This window comes from Thamnophis sirtalis, unplaced genomic scaffold (genome assembly GCF_051295495.1).
Source record: "Thamnophis sirtalis isolate CommonGarterSnake01/CBP01778 unplaced genomic scaffold, rThaSir2_p1.2 scaffold_5, whole genome shotgun sequence".
In the NCBI taxonomy this organism is placed as follows: domain Eukaryota; kingdom Metazoa; phylum Chordata; class Lepidosauria; order Squamata; family Natricidae; genus Thamnophis; species Thamnophis sirtalis.
In genome coordinates, this window is record NW_028261385.1 from 88,166,704 (window position 1) to 88,191,866 (window position 25,163).

The 25,163-nt window shown below is 41.3% G+C and overlaps 1 protein-coding gene across 4 annotated transcripts in view; it reads left to right on the forward strand.

Moving 5' to 3' along the window:
• LPAR1 (lysophosphatidic acid receptor 1) overlaps window positions 1-24,632 on the forward strand; it is a 76,409-nt gene extending 51,777 nt beyond the window's left edge. For 3 of the 4 annotated variants that reach the window (XM_087716150.1, XM_014060203.2, XM_087716151.1), the window contains one exon: window positions 21,291-24,631. In XM_087716150.1, coding sequence (XP_087572276.1) covers window positions 21,291-21,592 — 302 coding nt within the window. In that variant the 3' untranslated portion in view covers window positions 21,593-24,631. Of the gene's footprint in view, window positions 1-21,290 lie in introns of all 4 variants that reach the window. The other variant, XM_087716152.1, reaches the window with a different exon arrangement.
• The last annotated feature ends 531 nt before the right edge of the window (window positions 24,633-25,163 follow it).

Consider the following 25,163-nt stretch of genomic DNA (forward strand, 5'->3'; position numbering starts at 1 on the left):
TGTTGAATGGGCAAGAATCACAACCCCCCTCCTTTTTTATTGTCAGTGATTTAATTTTTTAAAAGGAAATGACAATTTATCAAAGTGTTGTGCAGAATTTTTATTATTCCAGGATAATTCAAATATCTTGCTGGTTAATTTACCATATTTTTGGAGTATAAGACACATCTTTTTCCCTCAAAAAAGAGACTGAAAATCTGGGTGCATCTTATACACTGAATACGGCATTTTTGCCTCCCTAAATCCCGCCCTCTTCACCAAAATGGCCATGCACAGTCTTTAGGAGCCTTGCAGAGTCTCCTGGGGGTGGGGAGGGCAGAAATGAGTGAAAAACAGGCCCTTTTTTGCTCAATTCCCCCCCTCCAGCCCCCAGGAGCACTCTATAAGCCTCCTAAAGGCTATGCGTGCCCTCTTTTTTGACAAAAAACAGGCCTGTTTTTGTGAAAAATGGGCCATTTTTTGCTTGTTCTCCCCCCCCCCCCAGGAGCACTCAAAATGCCTCCTAAAGTAAGGTGACCAGACGTCCCGCATTTGGCAGGACAGACACGCTTCTTCATAAGAAACCGCCCCGGGCCGTTGTCAAAATATCCCGCTTTAATTTTGGCGCCTTTGATCGCTCGCTCCCCCACCCATCCGCTGTTTTTCACATCAGGGCGTGCTGCAAGAAGAGGGAGTGAGTGAAGACCTTTTCTAGCCAGCGCAAAGGACTTGCCAAGACTTGCTTTGCAGCAATCCAGACTCACTCCCTCCCTCTTGCAGCCCACCCCATTTGCGCTGGCTAGAAAAGGTCTTCACTCACTCCCTCTTCTTGCAGCACGCCCTGATGCGAAAAACACCGAGATCGGCGCACTTGGGGCTTCTGCTGCTGCGACGTCCAGGGAGGCTCAGCTGGTCTGAGTAGGCAGGGCAGGGGTAATGTGGTGCCCACCTCAGGTGCTCCGAGCAGAGGGGGAGCCGCCCCCTCTGCCAGCACTGGGCAGCAAAGCTTAACATCTCAGCTTTGCTGCCCAGCGCTGGCAGAGGGGGCGGCTCCCCCTCTGCTCGGAGCACCTGAGCTGGGCACCGTGTTACTCCTCTCCTTCCTCGGTCCTTCCCGCGGCCGCCTCGCCAAAACCTGCGCTCGGTCTCCCTCCACCTGCTTCGGCCGCTGCTGGCCATCGCCCAGCTGGGGCTGCTTGGGAATGGAGAGGACCCGGGCACAGAGGGAAAGAGCAGCGCACGCCACACCCAGCCCCACCACGTCTCTTCCCTGCAGTGGCGCGCCAGGCTGGTCGGACAGCCTCCCCTTCCTCCCTCCCTCCCCCTCTGACTCCTCTTCCCGCCCCCGCCGCCTTGGCTTGGAAGGGCCGGGAGAGCGAGAGAGAGAGAGAACGGGGGAATCTCTCGGGGCTCACCGGAGCGCTGCTCCTTTCCCCGAGCGAGGGCAGCGCGGGGAAGACGATCCGCCGGAGGAACCTTCCGAAGTGGCCCTTATTTCGCGCTATTCCACGCCTGGCGTTGGGGCACCGAGACAAAGTGCCCAAGGAGAGAGAAGGAAAGAAGGGAGGGAGAGAAAAGGGGGTGCCTGAACCCTTTCCCCACATCCCTATGCAGCGGGGAAAGAGAGGTCGCTCCCGGTGAAGCGTCGCCCCCGCACTCGCTGCTTCTGCCACAGCCACACCGAGGCCGAGACGGGATTTGGGGTTTTGACAGATGCCCATTTCCCCCCCGCGCGGCTCCCTCCGGCCGGAGAGCCATGTAGATCCCTTGTAGGGGGAGGGGAGGGAGGGGAGGGGAAGAGGCTCCATGGGTGGGGGAGGGGAGGGGAGGAAAATGGGGGGGCGCTGCGGAGGTCAAGGAGATGAAGAAGACCTTCATTGTGCCAGCCATCAAACCCTTTGATCATTACGATTTCGCCGCCGCCTTCTCCTCTTCTTCTTCCCTGTCTACAGTTCCGATTGCAGTTGCAAGGAGTGGGAAGGAGAGGAAGGAAGGAGGGAGGGGGGAAGGAAAAGAAGAAGGGAGGGGGGAGAAGATGGAAGGAGAAAAGATGGATGGAAGGAGAAAGAATGGAAGGAGATGCAGGAAGATGGAAGAAGAAAGGAAGAAAAAGAAGAAGGGAGGGAGAAAAGAGGGAAGGAGGTAGAAAGAAAAGGGGTAGAGAGGGAAGAGAGGGAAAGAGCAGAAAGACAAAGAGGATGAAGTTGATAGGCAAGAGGAAGGAGGAAGGAAGGAAGGAAGAAAAAGGGAGGGAGAGAGGAAAGAAGAAAAGATGGAACTAGAAAGGAAAGAAGGGAGGGAGAGAGGAAAGGGGAAGACAGGGAAAGAGCAGAAAGACAGAAGGTGAAGGTAGATAGGCAGAAGGAAGGAAGAAGGAAGAAATAGGAAGGAGGGAAGGTGAAAGGATGGAAGGAGGAAGGAACAGAAGCGAAGAGGAAGAGAGAAATGGAAAGAGCAGAAAGACAGAGAAGGTAGATAGGCAAAAGAAATGAAGCTGAAAGAATGGAAGGAGGAAGGAAGAGAAAAGGAGGAAGGGAGTGAGTGAGGAAAGAAGAGAGGATGGAAGGAGAAAGGAAGGAAGAGAGGGAAAGAGCAGAAGACGGATAAGGTGAAGGTAGATAAGCAAGAGGAATGAAGGAAGAAGTGAGGAGTCTCGAGGAGGGGGAAAACATTTAGTGACCAAAGTTACAATGGCATTGAAAAAAGTGACTGATGACCATTTTTCACACTTAGCTACCATTGCGACCATTTTTCACACTTAGTGACCGTTGCAGCATCCTCATGGTCACGTGATCAAAATTTTGTTTGGCAACAGATTCGTATTTATGCTGGTTTCAGTGTCCTGGGGTGACCTTTTGACAAAATATAAAAATTTTAATCAAGCCCCCCCTCCCCCTCCCCGTTCAATGGTGTCCCTCTTTACCAATCTGAAAATCTGGTCACCTTATCCTAAAGGCTATTCATGCCCTTTTAAAAAACGAGGCCGTTTTTGGGAGGTTTGCAGAGTGCAAAACCTTTATTTTTTTAATTTGCCTCTTCAAAACCTTGCTGCGTCTTATTCTCTGAAAAATACGGTATATTTTATTTATTTATTAGTTATATTTAAATGACCACACATTTCACAAACAATTCTGTGTGGCATACAAAAATCAATAAAACAACAGGTATATAAAATATATACAGTATATAAACAATCATTATAACAATAGAACAAACATTAAAAATGAAAACCACTATACATAAAATGAGAAAATGAGGTGGGCACTACTGCAAAGAAGGGCCGCTTCCTGCAACCCATCAAATGTAGGTCCAGCATGCCTTTTCTGCCAAATTTTAGTTGTGCGCTCATAATCAAATTTTATTTAGTGCTAGATTGGACTAGAAGGGATACTAAAACACAGAAAACAAGCTGCTCTCAGGATAATTTCTGAAAGTGGAAGAATTTAGGTATTTAGGTATTTATTGAGATTTATATGCCGCCCTTTTCCCTGAGGGGACTCAGGGCGGCTTACAACCACAAGGAAGGGGAAGTGCAAGGTCAAAACAAACAATATGTGAACAACAGAAAAATAGTAAAAACCCAACTTTCATTCAACAATCAAACACTCGGGCGGGTAATTAGGAACCTATCCCCAGGCCTGCTGGGAGAGCCAGATCTTGAGGGCTGCGCGGAAGGTCTGGATAGTGGTGAGGGTGCGGATCTCCATGGGGAGCTCATTCCACAGGGTCGGGGCAGCAACAGAAAAGGCCCTCCTCCGCGTGGTCGCCAGTCGACATTGACTGGCAGATGGGATTCGGAGGAGGCCCAGTCTGTGCGATCTAATTGGTCGATTTAGGGAGGTAATCGGCAGAAGGCGGTCTCTCAAGTACCCAGATCCACTACCATGGAGTGCTTTAAAGATGGTCATCAATATCCTGAAGCGCACCCGGAGACCAACAGGTAGCCAGTGCAGCTCGCGGAGGATAGGTGTAACGTGGGCGAACCGTGGTGCACCCACTATCACTCGCGCGGCTGCATTTTGGACTAGCTGTAGTCGCCGGATGCACCTCAGGGGCAACCCCATGTAGAGCCCATTGCAGTATTCCAGTCTAGAGATCACAAGGGCTCGAGTGACTGTCGTGAACGCCCCCCTATCTAAGTAGGGCCGCAACTGGCGGACCAGGCGAACCTGGGCAAATGCCCCCCTGGTCACAGCCGACAGCTGGTGATCAAAAGTCAGCTGTGGATCCAGGAGGACTCCTAAGTTGCGGACCCTATCTGAGGGGTATAAAATTTGACCCCCCAGCCTAAGCGTTGGTATATCAGCCAAATTATTGGGGGGGAAACACAACAGCCACTCGGTCTTATCCGGGTTGAGTACCAGTTTGTTAGCACTCATCCAGTTCTTAACGGCCTCCAGACCCTGGTTCATCACGTCCACCGCTTCATTGAGTTGGCACGGGGCGGACAAATACAATAGTGTATCGTCCGCATATTGATGGTATTTTATCCCGTGCCTCCGAATGATCTCGCCCAGCGGTTTCATGTATATGTTAAATAGTAGGGGTGACAGGACCGAACCCTGGGGTACCCCACATGTTAGGGGCCTCAGGGACGATCTCTGCCCCCCAACCAACACCGACTGCGACCTGTCCGAGAGGTAGGAGGAGAACCACCGCAAAACAGTGCCTCCCACTCCCACCTCCCGGAGACGTCGCAGAAGGATACCATGGTCGATGGTATCGAAAGCCGCTGAGAGGTCCAGGAGAACCAGGATGGACGCATAGCCTCCATCTCTGGCCCTCCAGAGATCATCGGTCAATGCGACCAAAGCGGTTTCTGTGCTTTATATAATTGTACAATATAAATTGTATAATTTATATACAATACAATGTTACTTTCAATTTCAATCCATTAAAACATCTTGTGAATTAATAGAGGTACTGCTAATAGACTTTGTTGCAGTCACTGACAGAATCCTGATATCAACTGGGAGACAAACAGCATCAAGTGGGAGATCAAACAGGTTCCTAATAACTTATAACTTTGTCAAGAGGGAACTAGTGGGACAGTTATACTGGACTTAATTCTTACTAACAAAGAATAAATGATAGAGAGGGTTGAAGCTGCAGGAACTATGTCATACTGGAATTCAATATAATGCAGGCACAAGTACTAGAATATAATCAAACCAGTGTCTTAGGATTGATTTTAATAAACTTAGTGCTTATGAAGGATTCCATGGATGAAAATCTTAAAGGTGAAAACAACTAAAGAAGCTTGAGAAACTCTGAAAAATATGATTATAAAAGCCCAGCTCAACTCAATACCACTGAAAAAGAAAAAAACAAGAAATCCATGAAGAAACAAGCATGGTTGCACAAAGAACTCTCTGATAAACAGAGAGAGAGAAAAGGGATAAGTAAAAAAATGTAAAGAGGGACACATAACTAAGGTAGAATACCAGCAAATAGCCCAAACCTGCAAAGATAAAGTCAAGAAACCCAAGGCTCAAAATGAAGAAAAACTTGCAACAAATGTCAAAATTCTGCAATTGCGCAAAATAATGAGATCATTTCTATCTCAAATAATTGCATAGGTTATGTTTGCCATTTAGCAACCAGCCTAGTGATATTAATTTCACGATATTCCAAAATCAATTTACATTTTCAAAATGAAAGAAATTCCAGATGTTTATGCTTTTCAGTCAGTTTCCATCATCTTGTGCTCATTCCATCATGCCCTTCATCCAGTTAGATTAAAACTAAACCGAAATTAGTATTATACCCATATACTCCTCACGAAGAAGTATGCTTTACTACCCGAGGCTCTCCGTTTATTCCTTTTCTGCAGTGGAACTCATCCATTAAAATGTATTAACTGGGTTCAAGATCTGGGATTTTCTTTACAGAAACTCATCATGTATTAAGGCAGGCAAAAAGAAGAATGTTTGGAAATTGCTGAAGGTTTTTCCCTCTATTTCGTTGAGCAGCAAGTTCCCAAACTATTGATTTTTTTAAAGTATATTCACACATATGGGGCATATTCCAGACAGATTGTTAAGTGACAGGAGTTATGAATAAGCATCCGTGTTATCTGGCAGCATGAAGTTGCTTGGTCAGCTTTAAAAACAGTGATAATACCAAGGGTTAATCTCAGCACAGAAAGGAAATTGTCCCACTGTGGAGGTGATGGGACTATATGTAGTCAATCTGTCTGTCTCTCACTCCCTCTAAATATGCTTATATGCAAATAAGCTCTAACATAAGCCCTCCATCCATAAAATAACCCAGTTTTCATTAGTTGTCTACACCAGCTCATTTTCACACTAACAGTCATTGAAAATGGTGCAAGGAGCAGAAAGCTGTTCCTGAGGAACATCCCTGTTTTATTTCAAATCCCTTGCTAAGTAAATGTGTCACATTCCATTGTGTTTTTGGCTACCATGCTTCTCCTCGTCCTCAATGATAAGACTCTTTGTTTTTTCTCTTCCCATTTTTCAACCCCCTGAGTGCATTTTTTTAGACAAAGTCACAGATTGTTTTTATTTCTTGTATCAGTATATTTTCCATAAACTGTGGCATCCCTGGTACAAACTTTATGTTCTTTTCTGAAAGTGTTAAACTCAGAGACTTGTTGGCACATCTGTTTAAAGGAGCTGTGATGCTGAGACATGTTAGGAAAATTCAGCATTTCATTAGGGAAAATTAGTCCCAGAAATTGAAGCCCATCTAAAAATGCCAATGAGTGCTAAAGGAGAAGCTGGGAATCCTGGGAGACCAACACACCTGGAAGATACCAGTTAGGGAAGACTATTTAATGAAATGCGAAGAGCAGTGTGGTGACCTAGAAGTGAAGACACTCTCCTCCCACTCGGAAGGTTGAGAGTTCAACAGATGTTTCTCTATCAGGATGCAAAGAGAAAATTATCTGTTGTGAACTCCACGTAGGTGTCAGGAAGGGCATCCAGTCAGTAAATGCTCAGCTCCATTCAATTGTCCTGACTCCACTCTGATAAAAAGGGATTTCATGATTGTAAAAAAAAAAGTAATTAAATATAATAAAATGAATGGAGCCTTGTCTTTTCTGACTCTCATGTTCTTAATGTATTCATCTATATTGGTCAGGTCTTCATTTCAAAACATATTACATAATCAGGCCTATAAGGTGCAAGTTTGAAGAAAACAACCAATAGCAGATATTCCAGTTAGGTTATTGGCTGTGAAATGTTGCACATGGAATAACAGTTTCTTGTTCTTAGCATAGTGGAGGGATACATAAAATTGGGCAATACGTCTTCTCTCTTTTTGATCAATGGAATATCTAAACTAAGTATGAAATGCTGTGTTAAAATAGGAAGAAATCAAAGTATGCCTGAAATCAGGGAGGTCTGACCAAATACGTTTGGTGCTGGTTGGTACTGCTGGGCTGAAATTTGATGTAAGAGACCACTCAGTGACTGAGCACATGTTTTGCATGCATAAGTTCTCAGTTCAATTCCTGACATCATTAGTTAAAACATAAATGTTGTGAAGACTTACCTCTATAAATATTCTTAATATGCTGGAGAGTCTCTAGCAGCTAGGACAAATCCTAGTCTATGTAAAGAAATAGGTTGCTCTGACATGAAATGCTTCTTGTGTTTCCCCAAGTGTATTTTCTACTTCTAAATTGGGCAGCACTGAACTATTGTCATGTGGTCAAAAGTTGTCTTCTGGTCTAATGAGATAGTTGCTAGAAAACTGAAAATCAAAGGAGATGATTAAAGAAGCAAACATTTCCAAAATAGCAATTGATGTAAGAAGAGGTAATTGTATGGTATTAATATTCTTATAGTAGTAGTGGTAATAATACTTTTCATTATGCTATCTTCAGTGAAGCAGGGCAGCATAAATTCATTATATTCTACTGGACTTGGAGATGATAGCCAATGGTTTACTTCAATCCTCAGTGAATTTAAAGCATAGAGGTAGCTTCATTAGGATTTCAACAAAGATGATACCTATCCATTTTAGGCTGTAAAGCTATAGAGCAGGGGTGTCAAACTTGATTTCATTGAGGGCCGCATCAGGGTTGGGTTGACTTCAGGGGGCCCGGGTGGGCATGGCCAGGGTGGCCGTGGCCAGTTTGTCGTCACTCATGTCGGAGGTGCCTATGGTGGCCTGAGTGCTCTGCCAGTGAAAATAGGCTCCCAAGCTCTGTTTTTGCCTGGGACATCCTCCTGCAACCCTCTGCCAGCGAAAAGGGAGCAAGCGGCCCTCCCGAGCTCCATTTTTGTTTGCAGAGGCACTGCAGGCCGGTCCCTCGCTGTTTCCAGGGTGGCCCCGCGGGCCAGATCTAAGCACCCTGTGGACTGGATCTGGACTCCAAGTCTTGAGTTTTATATGCAAGACTATAGAGTATTCAGCTCAAAACACAGTAGAATTTATTTTGAGATAAGCATGTGAGAATTGTGTCAGCTGCTGTTGACTGCCACACTGTTTAAGTGTTGTTCAAATATGAAAGCTGGGTAATGACTAGAATAAATGGAAACATCAGGCCCATCAGCCCAGAAATAATGGAAAAGGAAAAGGAGGATCTTCCCACCTTTTATATATTTTATGAATTGTAGAAAGCCTCTTCTGGGAGACTTAGGCATGTTGTCAAAACCCTAAATGTGCTCACCAGTACAAAATAGAATTGGGCCCTCTCATATGCTGGTATTTGACAGTGAAGGTGTGGTTTCATTATGTTTAAAGCTTTGTCCTTCCTCTCATAGTTAGCTAGTGTTGGAAGAAATGTCCATCTGGGTTCAGTTCCAAGTGAGGAGAAAGACACTGGAAACATGGAAGCTGCTTGGAAAGATGGTTAAATGGTGGACAAGACCATATGGTTTGAGATGCTGGGCAAAAGAAAAAGCAAATGGGTGAAAGAGGGAGATAGATTTATACCCTCTCTTGGAGCTTCCTGTTCTTGTGTAAGAAATGTATCCTGATTGGTTGTCAGACTCCCATGGAGCCAAACAGAGGTAACTTTGTAGCAATAGCAATAGCAGTAGACTTATATACCGCTTCATAGGGCTTTCAGCCCTCTCTAAGCGGTTTACAGAGAGTCAGCATATTGCCCCCAACAATCTGGGTCCTCATTTTACCCACCTCGGAAGGATGGAAGGCTGAGTCAACCCTGAGCCGGTGAGATTTGAACCGCTGAACTGCTGATCTAGCAGTAGCCTGCAGTGCTGCATTTAACCACTGCGCCACCTTGGCTCTTGTAGGTTTGCTGGGTGATGTAATCTTCCCAGGTGCCATGTGAGATGGGTAGAGGGCTAATGCTATCATGTCCCGAGGGCCATGTCTTAATCCCATCACCCTGGAGCTGAAGGGGGTGGGTAGGGAGCTGCAGGAAGCTGCTTTGTCTTTAAAACATGTTTCTCCTTTTCTTATCCAGGGAAACATAATATTCTGCCTTTGTAATATTTCCTAAAATATTTCATTCTTATAGGTGGAGGTGGATGCTAACTTTCTTCAACAGGAAAAGTATACCAGAGCTATTACCAGCTTTTGCAGATGCATATCCGTTGTCCACTTTATGCTTCTTGTGACCCCTTGTGGTGAGCCAAAGAGGGTGCAGTAACAGAGTTGCTTTGAAACTTCATGGTTTGCAGGAAACGGAGGGAGGCTTTGTTGCCAAAGGAATGTTTTAGAATGTGTCCTGGTTTCATAAGATCTCAAGTCTCCCTTAGTGACACTTAGCGATCATTTTCTTCTGAAATAATTTTGGCAAGTGTTTGGGGTCTGGATATATTGGAAATATGTCTAAACAGTTCAGCCTCATATTTCATAATCTTATCTGGGGAAGTGTTTACAAAGAATTGTCATTTAGTATTTTCATAATGTGATGTGAGAAAACTCCAGCTCTTTCCATGAGTCAAGGAGCAGCTTTGAATTTTGAAGGTTTTAGATGTTCTTCTCCTGCAGAATCGTGCTGCTTCCCAGAACAATGCACATAATATGGGAATAATAAAAAATGCATCTGGTTAGTTAATGACCCTAATTTAATATTAATGGTTTGAACTGGAAGGAAGGAATGCTGTCTAAATGATTTCTTCTTCCATTTGTATTGCTTTTTATATGAAACTTTTAATTGCCCTGTCTGATATATTAGTCTGATGTAGGGCTTAAGGCATTGTCGTTGGACTGGAGAGATGCAGAATCCGATTTGCATTCTGGGTGACCTCTGGACAATTATAATTTCTTAGCCAAACCTAGTTGCAACCTAGTGCTGGAAGAAAATGAAGCCTGCATATACATAATCTTCATTTACTGTGAAGTAAATAGTATATTGCTAGCTCTCAAAAGTTAAGTGATGTTAATATCTGCTTAAATGTGTTTTTCATGTAGGCTAACATTTCAGAAAGACAGATTATTAAATGAAAACGCTGGCATGTAAGCAAGATCTATTATTCAGTAGAACCTCCTGTTTATGCAGAATGTGACATGAAATTCATGCATTTTATATGCGTGCGTGCGTGTATGTGTGTCTATCTGTCTGTCTTTAAATCAGTTTTGACTTTGGTGATCTGCACTTTTTCTGGCAAGATTTTTAGAAGTTGTTTGTCACTGCCATCTTGGTTTGGTTTGGTTTGGTTTTATTAGTTTTGTATGCCGCCCACTCCCGAAGGACTCCGGGCGGCTTACAATAAAGAAGGGAAAGGGGATAAATAAGACAATACAACAATTTAAAATACAACATTCATAATTGAAGTGGGGCTGGATACTTCAACAGCCCCCAGCCTGCCGGAACAGCCAGGACTTAGTAGCTTTACGGAAGGCCAGGAGGGTAGTAAGGGTCCAGATCTCCACGGGGAGTTCGTTCCAGAGGGCCGGAGCAGCAACAGAGAAGGCTCTCCCCCGGGGGGTCGCCAGCCGACATTGGGTGGCAGATGGAATCCGGAGAAGGCCAAGTCTGTGCGATCGAATCGGTCTTTGGGAGGTAATTGGCAGGAGGCGGTCTCTCAGGTGCCTAGGTCCGATGCCATGCAGGGCTTTATAAGTAACGACTAGCACCTTGAAGCGTGTCCGGAGACCAATGGGCAGCCAGTGCAGCTCGCGGAGGATAGGTGTAACGTGGGTGTACCTAGGTGCACCCACAATCGCTCGCACGGCTGCATTCTGGACTAACTGAAGTCTTCGAACACTCTTTAAGGGCAGCCCCATGTAGAGCGCGTTACAGTAATCCAGTCTTGAGGTGACGATGGCGTGAGTGACTATCTTCTTCCTAGGGCTGAGAGTGACAGGCCCAAAGATGACTTCAGTGCCTAAAGAAAGATTAGAACTCATAGTCTACTTCTTCTAGTTAAGTGCTTTTAACTACCACACCAAACTGGGTCTCCATCACTTCCCTAGTTGAATATTAATAAATAATAACCTGAATGAAATCTAATATTTAGAATAACCCCGGGAACGTTGATGAAAACATATCAATGGATTCTGCCATCATGTCCCAGTTTTGGGGTAGCTTCTGCCGTTCACTATTTTCTACTTGTATTAGAATTGAATTCTCATAATTTCCTAGCCATTCTGGCTTTGGAATGATTATTTAAGTCTAACAAGTGAAGGTTATCAAATTTGGGAAATTTCATTTAAATAATGCAGACACAACCCTGACACAAGAGAGAAACAATAATCCAGTACTCATCCTGCAAAAAAAGGATTAAAACTCATAGTTTTAATGTAAAGTTTGTTTTAACCATAGTTAAAACAATGGTTTTTTTAGTTCTAGTCTTTTCAGCCAAATGTTTCCTGCCATATCTTTTTATGAACTGTATGTTTCCTAGCACAGAGCTATTGGGTCATTGATAAAAGAAGAGAAAAATACAAATACTTCCTGTTTATTTTTGGCCTTCAGCAATGATAAGATCCATAGGGGCAGTTTTGTGTTTCACAACAATAAATATTTCAAATTGTTTTGACAACCAGCTGGGATTCATCCGTTCCACTAACTTCACATATCTTTCTGGCTGTAACTATCTCTGAAAGGCCTTCCCATCCTCTTTTAAAACTTCTGGTCAGCTTGAAAGTTCTGTGCATAAGCAACTCCTGTTTGTTAACCAAAAACAAAGTAATTTAAGTCATGTAAAATATTCCAGACACTAAATGTGAGGTGAATAAAATTTTATATTGGCCAAAATTGAAACAGAAATTGTTGTTCTGGAGCAGCCTTTAACTGTGTCATGTTGTTGTTTTGTTTTGTATTGTATTACACTAATGTTGCTTCTTCCACACACCAGATAGATATTGATCCTGTTTGATTGATAAGAATTTTGCAAAGAACCTGTTACTTACCACAAGCATGTGTGGGAAACTCTCTCCCTCCTAGAGAATGAAATATTTTGTGGGAAGAGGCAAAATATTATATTTCCCAAAAGGAGAAATGGAGAAACATATTCTTAAAGGCAAAAAGTAAACCCAGTCTTTCTGCTACAGGAAACAGCCTCCAGCAGATGCTTAATATCTTTAGAGATAGATATTTTGCACCCATTAAGAAATCCAGGCCAGCCTCTTCATAAACAAAATGCCTTCAGCCCAGCTCCTCCAAAAGGGATTAAAAGTAGAAAACAAATACTCCTAATATCTACATTCCCCAACCAGCTTCAAGGACAGGAAGTGACCTTTTAGACATAATAAGATTTGCCCACCACCATTAAAGTAGCAAAAGACACAAGGCATTAACACTAGCAAGGTTTAAATGCCTTAACCTTAGATGCTCACGAATGGGAGATGCAATAACATCCCTTAGGAACAATAGTTCTGCAGCTAGTACAGTAGGTCATTTTATTTCATTGCCCTCTATAGCTATTGGCACACCCAACTCAGAACCTCACTTTTTACTCATGGTATGAATTGATCTGAAACCAGAGTTGCTTTTTTCCCCTTGATGTCTTTTCTACAATGAAATTTCCAGAAATGTGACAAAGTTTTATTCAGTTGCAAATGCAATTAGAAAATTATTTCATTCTTATGCTGGCTAAAAGCAGTGAACTGTCAGATAGATGGATAGATGTCAGTATATAACAGCAATATATTCTTTTTTAATATAAATCTGTTATCAAATTAAGAATGTACAGTCAACAAAATAAGAAGTAGGGACAACGCAATATATTTAAAGGTAATAAAAAAAACAAAAGAAAACTAGTGGATTTATCCACCACATGAGAATATGCAATGTAAAAACATCAAGGATTTCTATTTTTATGTTATGGCAGTATTCTGTTTCTGAATATATAGTAGCTACCCTTCCTGAAGTTAAGGTCTATCGTGTGGAATGCAGTATGAATATATTACTGGATTTCTTAAACATAAAGTAACTACTTTTTAAACAGATCCTGAGAATATACCCTAATGTAATTTTCTGATTTTTTTTTATAAATAAGGAATATGAAAAGTGTTATCTGAGGTTAAGAATTTTAAAATCCAGTTCTTGAAATCCCTACAAATAACTCTGCTATTTTAATGCAACCACTACTGTGAAGAAGATAAACTGTCATTTAAAATTATAATAAGTTGAGGCCTACTTGGAAAATTCTCTTGACAAACAGCGTAATCATCTCCCAAGCATTACACATTTTAATTTGGGTGTTGCAAATTAAATCTACTGTTCTAAAGCATTTCACATTCCCAAATACTTCCTTTCCTCCTTCTGAACATGAAAGCAGGAAAAAATCAATACTTTTAATGAATTAAAACACTAACAACAACAACAAAAATGTCTTTGTAGGAGACCACCAGGCTGAGCCCGAGGAAAGGGTCATGAGTGATGAGTCCCTGCATACCCATAAGAGATTTAAATCCAGCCTATCTTGAATGCCTCTCTTTCCCTTAATGGCCAGTTGGTCAAATTCTTGTAGAGAGCTTAAACTTATACTCATTTGAACTGTCTGAATTTACTGATTTCCCCTGTGCTTGACAGACTTGATTTGAACAAGGAATCAATAAGCAGCACATCTAAAGAGACTGGACAGACAACTTACATGCTATGCATAGCAGAAGGAAAATAAAGTTATTTCAAACTTTCAAAAATTGATGATTGATCAATTGATCATTGATGAAAAGAGAAACATTTAAAACAACGCATCTAGTTATTCAGTGCTTGGATCTCTTTGCTGATAGAGTCCTCCTGGATCCACAGCTGACTTTTGACCATCACCTGTCAGCTGTGACCAGGGGGGCATTTGCCCAGGTTCGCCTGGTGCGCCAGTTGCGACCCTACCTGAACCGGGAGGCTCTCACAACAGTCACTCGAGCCCTTGTGACCTCTAGGCTGGAATACTGCAATGTGCTCTACATGGGGCTGCCCTTGAAGAGCATCCGGCGACTGCAGCTAGTCCAGAACGCGGCCGCGCGAGTGATTGTGGGTGCACCGCGGTTCGCCCACATAACACCCATCCTCCGCAAGCTGCGCTGGCTACCTGTTGATCTCCGGGTGCGCTTCAAGGTGCTACTTACCATCTATAAAGCCCTCCATGGTAGTGGATCTGAGTACTTGAGAGACCGCCTCCTGCCAATTACCTCCCTTCGACCTATTAGATCGCACAGATTAGGCCTCCTCCGAGTTCCATCCGCCAGTCAGTGCCGACTGGCGACTACGCGGAGGAGGGCCTTCTCTGTAGCAGCTCCGACCCTTTGGAACGATCTCCCCGTGGAGATTCGTACCCTCACCACCGTCCAGACCTTCCGCACAGCCCTTAAGATCTGGCTATCCCGTCAGGCCTCGGGATAAGGATTACGCCGCCCCACCCGAATGTTGAATGACTGTTGTGTTTTATTGTTATTATTTTGTTTATTCACATATTGTGTTATATTGTCTTGCACTCCCCTTCCCATGAATTGTAAGCCGCCCTGAGTCCCCTCAGGGAAAAGGGCGGCCTATAAATAATAAACAATTCAATTCAATTCAATAGACCTGTAATAACTTTGAAGTTATGGGAGATAATCTTGCTTTCTTCATTCTCATTATTTTCAAATACCTAAATAAGGAATAGTAAGGTTCAGGACATGAATATATATATATGTGTGTGTATGTATGTGTGTGTGTGTGTATGTATGTATGTGTGTATGTATGTATATATACACACACACACACACACACACACACACACACACACACACATATACATACATACACATATATACATATTGGTATAGTGTTATCAATGTATCAATGGTGTTAACCATTGAGCTACAGAGCTCGACTCCTTATCAGCCAGGCCAGGGTGAAAGGTATATATTTAAAGTCATAACCCCTGGTATGCCCAAATATGGGAGGAAGGTCACACTTCCATTCTCTGCCTTCGGCTCGTCACAAGAGACCATCCAGACAGAAACCCAACATTTTTTACTGTTGCCTTTTTGTTACATTTGTTATATTTGTGCTGATAAATAAATAAAGGGAGACTAGTATAGATCTATTTCAAGCTATTTAGCTCTCATCAGCTAGCCATACCCTTGCTGGGAATCGAACCTGTGCTCTATTGCCTCTAAGGCAGATGTGTTAACCATTGAGCTACAGAGCTCGACTCCTTATCAGCCAGGCCAGGGTGAAAGGTATATATTTAAAGTCACAACCCCTGGTATGCCCAAATACACACACACACACACACACACACACACACACACACACATCATACATACATACATACATACATACATACATACATACATATATATATATATATATATATATATATATATATATATATATGGCTGTTCTCTGAATTACTTTAAACAGCTATCCAACAAGGAGGGACAAAATCGCTATAAAATTGTTCAAATAGAGTTTGTTAAGTTGTAGCTTAAGCCCTTGGCTCTAAATCCATATGACTAAAGAGGATTTTATATTAGCTCTGACTAATTGGGCATCCATAAGGGATGGCTTATGGGAGGGCAAATGATGAAAACTGCATTATGACATGACATGTGGACTTGACTCCTTTTATATGTGCGTTATGATTTGCCAGAAAAGAAGCAATGGAGCCTGTGCTTCAGTGTCACAATGCAAAATTTTGATACTTTTATATTGTGTTTTAACACTGTATTAACATATGTAAAGGGTGGTGATTGCATTATAATGTTACGATTCACATTTTGGCTAGCTGAAGGCACCTCTGGCCAGGATGTATGCTTTTAGTTTTATACACAGTGGAATATTCATTTACTTTAAAAAAATAGCTGGACAATAACATTATTATTATTACCAGTTATTTAAATATAAATTACACTTTCGGTTATAAAACATGGTCCAAATTATTAAGATTACTATTAAAACAATGCAGACTTGTAGATAGGAAGATGAACTGAAGGAAAGATAAAAATGGGTAAAAGATGAATCCAGCATTGAAAAGAAGAGGAAGAAAAGTAGGAAAGGAAAACACTGGGGGATCTGGGTGTGTAGCAGAGCTAGTACAACACTTGTGCTGATTTGTTGTTGTTGTTGTGGAGTTTAATTTTTTTTAACCTCAGCTGCAGATTACATGTGTGTTCCTGTTTGTATACTGTTAGTCACTCAGAGTCATGAATTTGATTTGGGCAGCCATATAAATTGATATAATAAATGAACAAACTGGATGGTGGTGAGGGGAGACAAAGCAACAACTGGATAGGAAGGAAAGAAGAGACATTTAAATGTTACAAAAAGGATAAAATATACCAGGTAAACAAACCTCTTACAAACTAAGGTTATTCTCCAAAGGTATCTATAGTTTTCAAGCGTCAAGAGTGAAGAGGATTTGAAGGAGAAAAGGTGATTTAAAATATGTCTGGGTGCAAACATCACAGCTGTTGATAATTCCTCAAATGAACTGGAGCTATTCAAGGAAAGTTATATTAGATTTAAGAAGCTGACAACAGGATCATTTCTGCTTCTCAACAGATGCACAAGTGGCCAATCTCTGCCCTCAATGCGCAGATTATTGGTTACAGACAATCTTGGTTTTTCTGTTTGGGAGGTATGATACAATTGAGGTATGTAGTTAGCAGGAACAAAGTACAGTATAGAAACGTTACGTCGTGTTTCCCCGAAAATACAACATGTCCTGATAATAAGGCCATGCCACATTTTTCTGGTGGGCAAAAATATAAGTCCTCCCCTGCAAATAACCCCCCTAGACAACCCTCCCCACCTCCGGCCAGGCAGAGTGCCGCTCACCATCCTAGCGGTGTCCTGAAGGTGCCAAGCCGCAGGAACAGGAACCAGAGGGGAGGGAAAAGTGATCATGTTGTTTGACGCCTTTGGGATACCGCTAGGTTGGTGAGCAACGCTGTTCCCAGCTGAAGAGGGGGGTTGCTGTGCAACTGCTCTCTTGTGAGCGGGCTCCCAAAGAACCGGGCACAGCCTCATGGGCGACAGCCATGAAGTGACCATGCTCATGAGCAGCCACCCGGAAAATCCCCTGCTCTGCTGGCAGCTGGCCCACAACCATAGAGTGTATGCCCAGAGCGGCCACTGCTGGAAGACTTGTTTTGGAAGCCGCCGAAAAAGCCATGCTGGGATGGTGGTGGCGGCAGCAGCGGAGGTGTCCTGGCTCTGCAGGGAGAGCTGGGCCAGGGCATCGTGATGCTAGGAGGCGCATGAGCAAGAGCGGAACAGCCGCTCACGCAAACCCCCCTCTCCAGCCGTGCATAGCACCATTCACTGGCATTTTGAAGGCGCAAAGCCGCGGGAGCCAGACGGTGGCGAACAGGCGCTCACGCGGCTTGGCAATACCCCTAGGTCAGTGAATGGCATTGTGCCCAGCTGGAAAGGGGGTTTGCCAGGTGGCTGCTCATGACCGTGGTCGCTTCATGGCTGTTGTGTTGCACTGCTGCAACAGCGCAACACAACCATTCGCCCATGAGGCTGTGCCTGGCTCTTTGGGAGCCCGCTCGCAAGAGAGCAGCCACCCGGCAACCCCAAAACAATAAACCCTCCCCTCATAATAAGGCCCAAGCCATATTTTCTGAGTAAAAAGAAAAAAGGACCCTGTCTTATTTTTGGGGAAACACGGTAATAATAATGCTCAGTTACAGAATCAATTGCTTCAAAACATATATCCAATCTATTCATTGTATTAGTTACTTTTTAAAACTTTGGAAAGTGATAAGTTAATCTGCTAAAGTTAATCCAAATTCAGATTCACAAATAAGTATGTGATTGTATGTGTTATTTTCTGAAAATAAGGATCCCTGGCTGAATATTTAGAAAGCAAATCAAAACATTGAGAATCACTATAATATATAGTGGAATACACTCTCAGACTTCATTGCCAGCAAATTCTTTCTGACTCCTAGCAACCTCATAGATTAGACTAATCCAGCCTAGTCCAGTTCACAGAGGCTTTCAATGGATAAATGAAAATAAAATTTGCACATGCCACAAAGCTCCTTCAAAAATGTGTATGATAGAATATATAATATCTAGGCAATATTATATAGCATCTTGAGCCCTGGTGGTGCAATGGTTGACTCAGCCTTCCATTCTTCTGAGGCCAGTAAAATGAGGACCCAGATTATTGGGCCAATATGCTGATTCTGTAAACTGCTTAGAGAAGCTGTAAAACACTATGAAGAAGTATATAAGTGTAAGTGCTATTGTTATTGGCTATCTTACATCATCATCATCATCATTGTATACTTTATTCATAAATATGAAACTCAGTCAACTGAACATTCAAAAATACCATTGACAAATGCCAATGATATGGGTTGCTGCCAGCGTCCTAGGTATCAACCAAGTACCTTCATAGATGTACGACGCTCTGAGTAGCACAGTTTTCTGCAGTTCCGCTGGTGTTATTGCAGGAAGCCACAATTTCTTGATGTGTTTAATAAAATTCTTGGACATGGTACCAAGTGTCCCGATGACAATGGGTATCACTGTTTTTATTATTATTATTTACTTTATTCATTAAACATGAAACTCAGTCAACTGAACATTCAAAAATGCATCACAAATACCATTGACTGGTGCTAATGGTTGATATTATTATTATTATTATACAATTGTATCACAGCGGCCAGTTGTTTCGCCGGATTTGGCATTGGTTACTAGTCGGGCCCCACCCAGGGGCCTAGGACGTCGTAACGTATTTTCGTAATATGCGTGCAGTTCCAAGCAGTGCGGCTTTTTGCATTTGACTGATGGTGATTTTGTCAATTTTTAACTGTTTTAAATGTAATTCCAGTGCTTTTGGTATAGCACCCAGTGTGCCAATTACCACTGGAATTATCACTGCTGGTTTGTGCCATAGTCATTGAATTTCGATTTTTAAGTCCTGGTATCTTGCGATTTTTTCATGTTCCTTCTCGGCAACCCTGCTATCACCTGGTATTGCGATGTCTATGATTGTGACCTTATTTTTCTCAACCAGTGTGATGTCTGGTGTATTATGCGCCAGTATTTTGTCGGTTTGTATACGGAAATCCCACAAGATCTTGACCATCTGATTTTCGGTGACTTTTTCAGGCTGATGTTCCCACCAGTTTGTTGCTGTTTTAATATTATAATTTTTGCACAAATTCCAATGGATCATTTGTGCTACTGAATTGTGCCGCAATTTATAATCAGTCTGCGCGATTTTTTTACAGCAGCTGAGTATGTGATCAACAGTTTCATCAGCTTCTTTGCAAAGTCTGCATTTGGCATCATCAGAGGATTTTTCGATTTTGGCTTTAATGGCATTTGTGCGGATAGCTTGTTCTTGCGCAGCCAGGATTAGTGACTCTGTTTCTTTCTTTAACGTACCTGTTGTTAACCATAACCAAGTTTGTTCACTGTCCACTTTATCTTTTATTTTTTCCAGAAATTGGCCATGCAGTGCTTTGTTCTGCCAACTCTCCATTCTTGATTTTATCACATCTTTTCTGTATTCTTGTTTCGTCTGTTGGGCCTTCAGTAGATTTTTGTTCTTTACTTCGATTAATAGATGTTCTTGACTTTCTTTTAAATAATCAGCCAGTGCATGTTTTTCTTCTTCAACTGTTTGCTTCACTTGTAATAATCCTCTGCCACCTGATTTTCGGGGCAGGTACAGTCTATCAGTATCACCACGTGGATGTAAACTGTAATGCATTTAGTTTCCTGGTTTTTCGGTCCAAAAGGTCCAAATCAGCTTGTGTCCAGTTAACTATACCAGCTGTGTATCTTATAACTGGTATTGCCCAGGTATTTATGCCCTTGATTGTATTTCCACCATTCAATTTAGATTTCAAAATTTTCCTAACTCTGTTGGTGTACTCTCGCCTGACAATAGTTTTTACTTCTCCATGCTTGATGTTATCCAACTGCAGAATGCCTAAGTATTTGTAGGCTTCATTTTCTTTGCATTTAATTAATTGGCCATTGGGCATTTCAATTCCCTCACATGCAGTGATTTTGCCTCTTTTTATGGATACAGTGGCGCATTTTTCCATGCCAAACTGCATTGAAATATCGGTGCTGAATACTCGGACTGTGTTTGTCAATGATTGGATTTCTATTTCTGACTTTCCATAGAGTTTCAAATCATCCATATATAGTAAATGCAAAAAATTTTCAGCTTCTTTGGCTGTTTGGTAGCCTAATTTCATTTTTTTTAAGATTACTGATAGTGGGATCATTGCGATGATGAAGAGAAGAGGTGAAAGTGAATCACCCTGGAAAATTCCTCGCTTGATATTAACCATTCCGTAGATCTCATTCCCTACTGCCAACTCAGTTCTCCATTGTTTCATCGCCTTTTCAGTAAAGGATGTAATATTTTTGCTAATGCCAGTTGTTTCTAAGCATTTTATGATCCAACTATGTGGCAGTGAGTCAAATGCCTTTTTGTAATCAATCCAGACCATATTCAAATTCGTTTTTCTGTTCTTACAATTTTCTAATATCATTTTATCAATTAGAAGCTGATCTTTTGTGCCCCTGCTCCTTCTTTTGTTGCCTTTTTGCTCTACTGGCAAGATGTTGTTTGTTTCTAAATAATCCATCATGTTATCTGCAATAATGCCTGTGAGTAATTTGAAGGTTGTTGGCAAGCATGTTATTGGTCTGTAGTTTTCAGGTGTTGTTCCTTTAGTTGCATCTTTCTGAATCAAGTATGTTTTTCCAGTTGTCAACCATTCATCAATTTGGCCCTTTTGTAAAATTTCATTCAGTTATTATTATTATTATTATTATTATTATTATTATTATTAGTAGTAGTAGTAGTAGTAGTAGTAGTAGTAGTAGTAGTAGTAGTATATACTAGTTATATAAAATATAACTATTATTATATAACAGTTATATAATATAATAATTAAATAATATCTAGAAGACCAAATGTGTTTTTATTTGTCTTTTCCAGGTGCTTTTATAATCTGCTGGACTCCAGGATTAGTTCTGCTTCTTCTTGATGTTTGCTGCCCACAGTGCGATGTTCTAGCGTATGAAAAGTTCTTCTTGCTGCTCGCGGAATTCAACTCTGCCATGAACCCCATCATCTACTCTTACCGAGACAAAGAAATGAGTGCCACCTTCAAGCAGATTCTTTGCTGTCAGCGCAGTGAGAGCACCAACGGACCCACCGAAGGCTCTGACCGCTCGGCCTCCTCACTGAATCACACCATTTTGGCTGGTGTGCACAGCAGTGATCATTCAGTGGTCTGAACAAAATCCCACTAAGATAAATTTCGTGCTAGGTGAATGCCTAGTTGTGAAGCTATTGACAACATTGTTGACAGCCTTTGAAGCAAGGAGAATAACACGTTTTACAAGTTCTTCATATTCACTAAAGGATTATAGTGCTTATTCACCAGTGCCCAGCCCACAAAAATTCTCTAGGCTAGCATTTTTTTTCCTTTTTCCTTTTTAAAAAAAAAAAAAGTATAAGCAGCTCACGTTGGAAGTTGAAAAAAAATATTTGGACAAGTCATTTAGGTCACCCAATTAGCCATTCATCAATTGATGCTTTTATGACGTCCTAACACAAATCATTTCCACTTCTTTAAGCTTCATAAGTGCTCCATTGCCTTTTCATTTAGGGCCTAAAGCTTTGTCTTTTCTCCTCACCTCAAATGCATTTCAGTTTAATGATCCATTCCCCCATCACTTCACTTTGGGACACACATTTTCTGAGCAAAGAATGAAACAGTTTTAACTTACATTGCAATGCCAATAACAATGAGAACTATATCAAAATAACAGAAAGAAATAACTGTTTATACCTTGTGTTTTATTAGTGTTTGGAACATGTTGTGTATATGCAGATGCATTTAATCCTCACACTGAAATCAGTGAGGTATAAAAGTGTTGTTGTCTGACTATTTCATCCCTGAAATTTTAATTGTCATTAATAAAGAGCAGAAGGAAGATTGTAAGTTGCAACAAAAATCCAATTTTCTTGTGGCCAAATACCTTAATGTGAAATGGAAAGAACCTAAAAGATCAGATCAAAAAGGCATTTCTTTGTGGTCTTGTATCAAGGAGAAGGTTTTTGTTTTTTTTTAATAATGAGAGCTGAGACTTATTTGCCAGATTTTAGGATCTGTCCCAGATTTTAGGGAAGATTGATATCACCGTCCCAAAAATGAATGACTGAGAAGCAAGTCTATTTTCTGGTGATCAAATGCATTGTTTGGGGGTGGGGGTTATCTTTTTCTTGCTAAAAGGTTCTGTATGTGAGAATGGGTACAACAAGCTCTTTCCCCCCAATTTTTCTTGATGTTTCAAACAAAAGCTATGTCATGGTACTCAGTCTGTCCAAATGCTAGCGTATAAGTGGAGAAAAAGAGATTGACAGCTGCCCAGAGACATCCTAGGAGGACTTGCTACCTAATTAGGTAGCAGCAGGACTAAGACTTGCCTCTTGAGGTGGAAGATAAACCAGGACTCTCTCCATCATTCTCTTCTGCGTGGCTTCTGCCACTCATTCATTGCCCAGATGGTCTGTAAAAAAATATCTGAGGATTTCTCAGAGCTGTGTAAACTGAGGTGATTACTGCAGCTGTCCGTACAAGATAGTTTCCGTAGACATGATCTCACAATGCATTTCTCCACAGTTGCCTTTAGAGCAATGTCTATGGCCCTCTGTGCCTTAGTTATAATGAAAGATATGGTCTGGATAGCAGGTCTGTGGGTATTGGGTGGACTACTGCAAATACTAATCTACCACCCAGAGTGAAAATAATTTATAATGTGGTAGAACTAGTCTTGTAGCACCTCTTACAGGCAGCTGTAAGATATTGTAGAAAGCAAAGGAATGTTGGACCTGAAACTGAATTGTTATTTTTATAGTACCCTTTAGTAATTGAAATAGCACTCCAATTTTACTCTTTAAGAATGAGAAATTGGGAGCACTGTCTCTTATGTAATTTTGCTCACAACCAACTGTTTCCTGACTCAAAGTGCAAATTCTATTCAGTTTTTACACAGAACGCCATGAAATAAATATTTGACAGTAGTCAAATTCAACAAATAAGTCTTAAGAATGAAAAAGTGATTCTTAAATATAACATTTCTCTTTGTAACTGTAAATTCTTAAGATCAAATCTAAAAATGTTTACACTGAAGGCTGAGGATATTTTAGAAGAATTTGGGACCATTATAAATAATAGCATAGTGATGACAATTTGCAGAAGTCCCCTTCTATGTTGAAAACCTGCCTACATAACAAAATTTGCTGAAACTCTTGTTTCATCAAATCAGTCAAATGCTTTCAAATGAAGGATAATAGGTTTGAGCTAGTGTCATGTTTATTTGGATAGAGTAGATAGATTTCTAAAAACAAAATATAGCAATGTCAAAAAGATAGACTATTTAGCGATGTACAAAGTGACTAGGTTAAAATTAAAGGGAACTACGGCTGATCCTACCAGAGGGAATACAGGAATCATAAAAAGTTCATCTAACGAAAAATACTATATTAATTTCATAATGAAATTAAGATCAATGAGCCCATTTGTCTTTACTTATGTAACTTGTATAATAAAACAGATCCGGCTGTTAGAAAGTTTTAAAATACACTACATGCTAAGCCACTAATAAAGTTTTTTCAATAAGTGTATAATATATGCTATGTGTATCTTTTTATCATTATTCAGATTTGAAGTATTGTAATGAAAATAGTCTTGCAGTAGCTGGAATTCCTATTTGTTTAGCTTCTTGAAATTCTGCCTTGAGAACATATACTGGGGTTTCTAGAACTTGCCTCACTTTTTTTTTTCCTAGTAAATATTGTTTCATTTTATTGTATGTGTAGCAAATGTTAGATTTGGTACATTTGGACATCAGGTATCACCAAATCATGGCAGAGATCACATTGGCAAGGGGCTACGGATAAGTAGAAGGTGACATGTATGAGTCATACTTGTGATGGGGCAACCTGGCAATGCATATGCATGATAAATCACACTTTTTGGAAACACATCCTGATACATTAGGAAGTTCCTTACAAACTGGATGGTCATTGGCTGCAGAAGTTCAATTATTCATACTGTACTTGATTAAACAATGACAGTGAAGACTTGGTGATGCATGTACAATAAGCATGGGCCCGGAAGAACAAGTGAAAATTGAGATCTTCTGAAATCTGAAGTGCTTTCTTACCATGTCCAGAATTATATTCATTTCAGGATTATATCTTACATTTCAGAACAGACAGCTTGTACTATGAAGCTAACCTCTGACAAATAAAGGCATTTAAATTCTGAGAAGGGTTTTAAATTACATGCAAATAATACTGTTATAGTTTTATTTGGTCATATTGTTTCACAATTTTTCAGTAGTAGAAGAAGAAGCGGCAGCCAAACAGGATTGTTTCCAGTTTTAAAATAGGCCTAGTTTCCATCCAGGTATCTAGGCAAAGGAGGCAGAGAAGAAATTGGAAAAACTCAACTTCAGCTGTGGAAATATCATTTGCGTACAAGTGAAGGAATCTCCTAATATCTATAGAGCTACTGTGACTTTCTTTCCTTTGGGGGAGGGGGGCATATGAACAGCAATGAGGAAAGTTGCAAAAGAAAAATAACGACATCTGGACTAATACCCCTCTAAAAAAAAATTGCAAATGAGACAGAGCAGTGGACAACAAAGACCATGCCTGGCCCCATCCTTTTGCTTTAGACATTTTTTTTTCTAAATATACTGCATGAGTTCATTCATATAATATACCAAGATGAAAACCAAAGAAACCTCATGGACATCTTGAACCCCTAAATAAAAGGTAAAGTCTCCTTCAAGA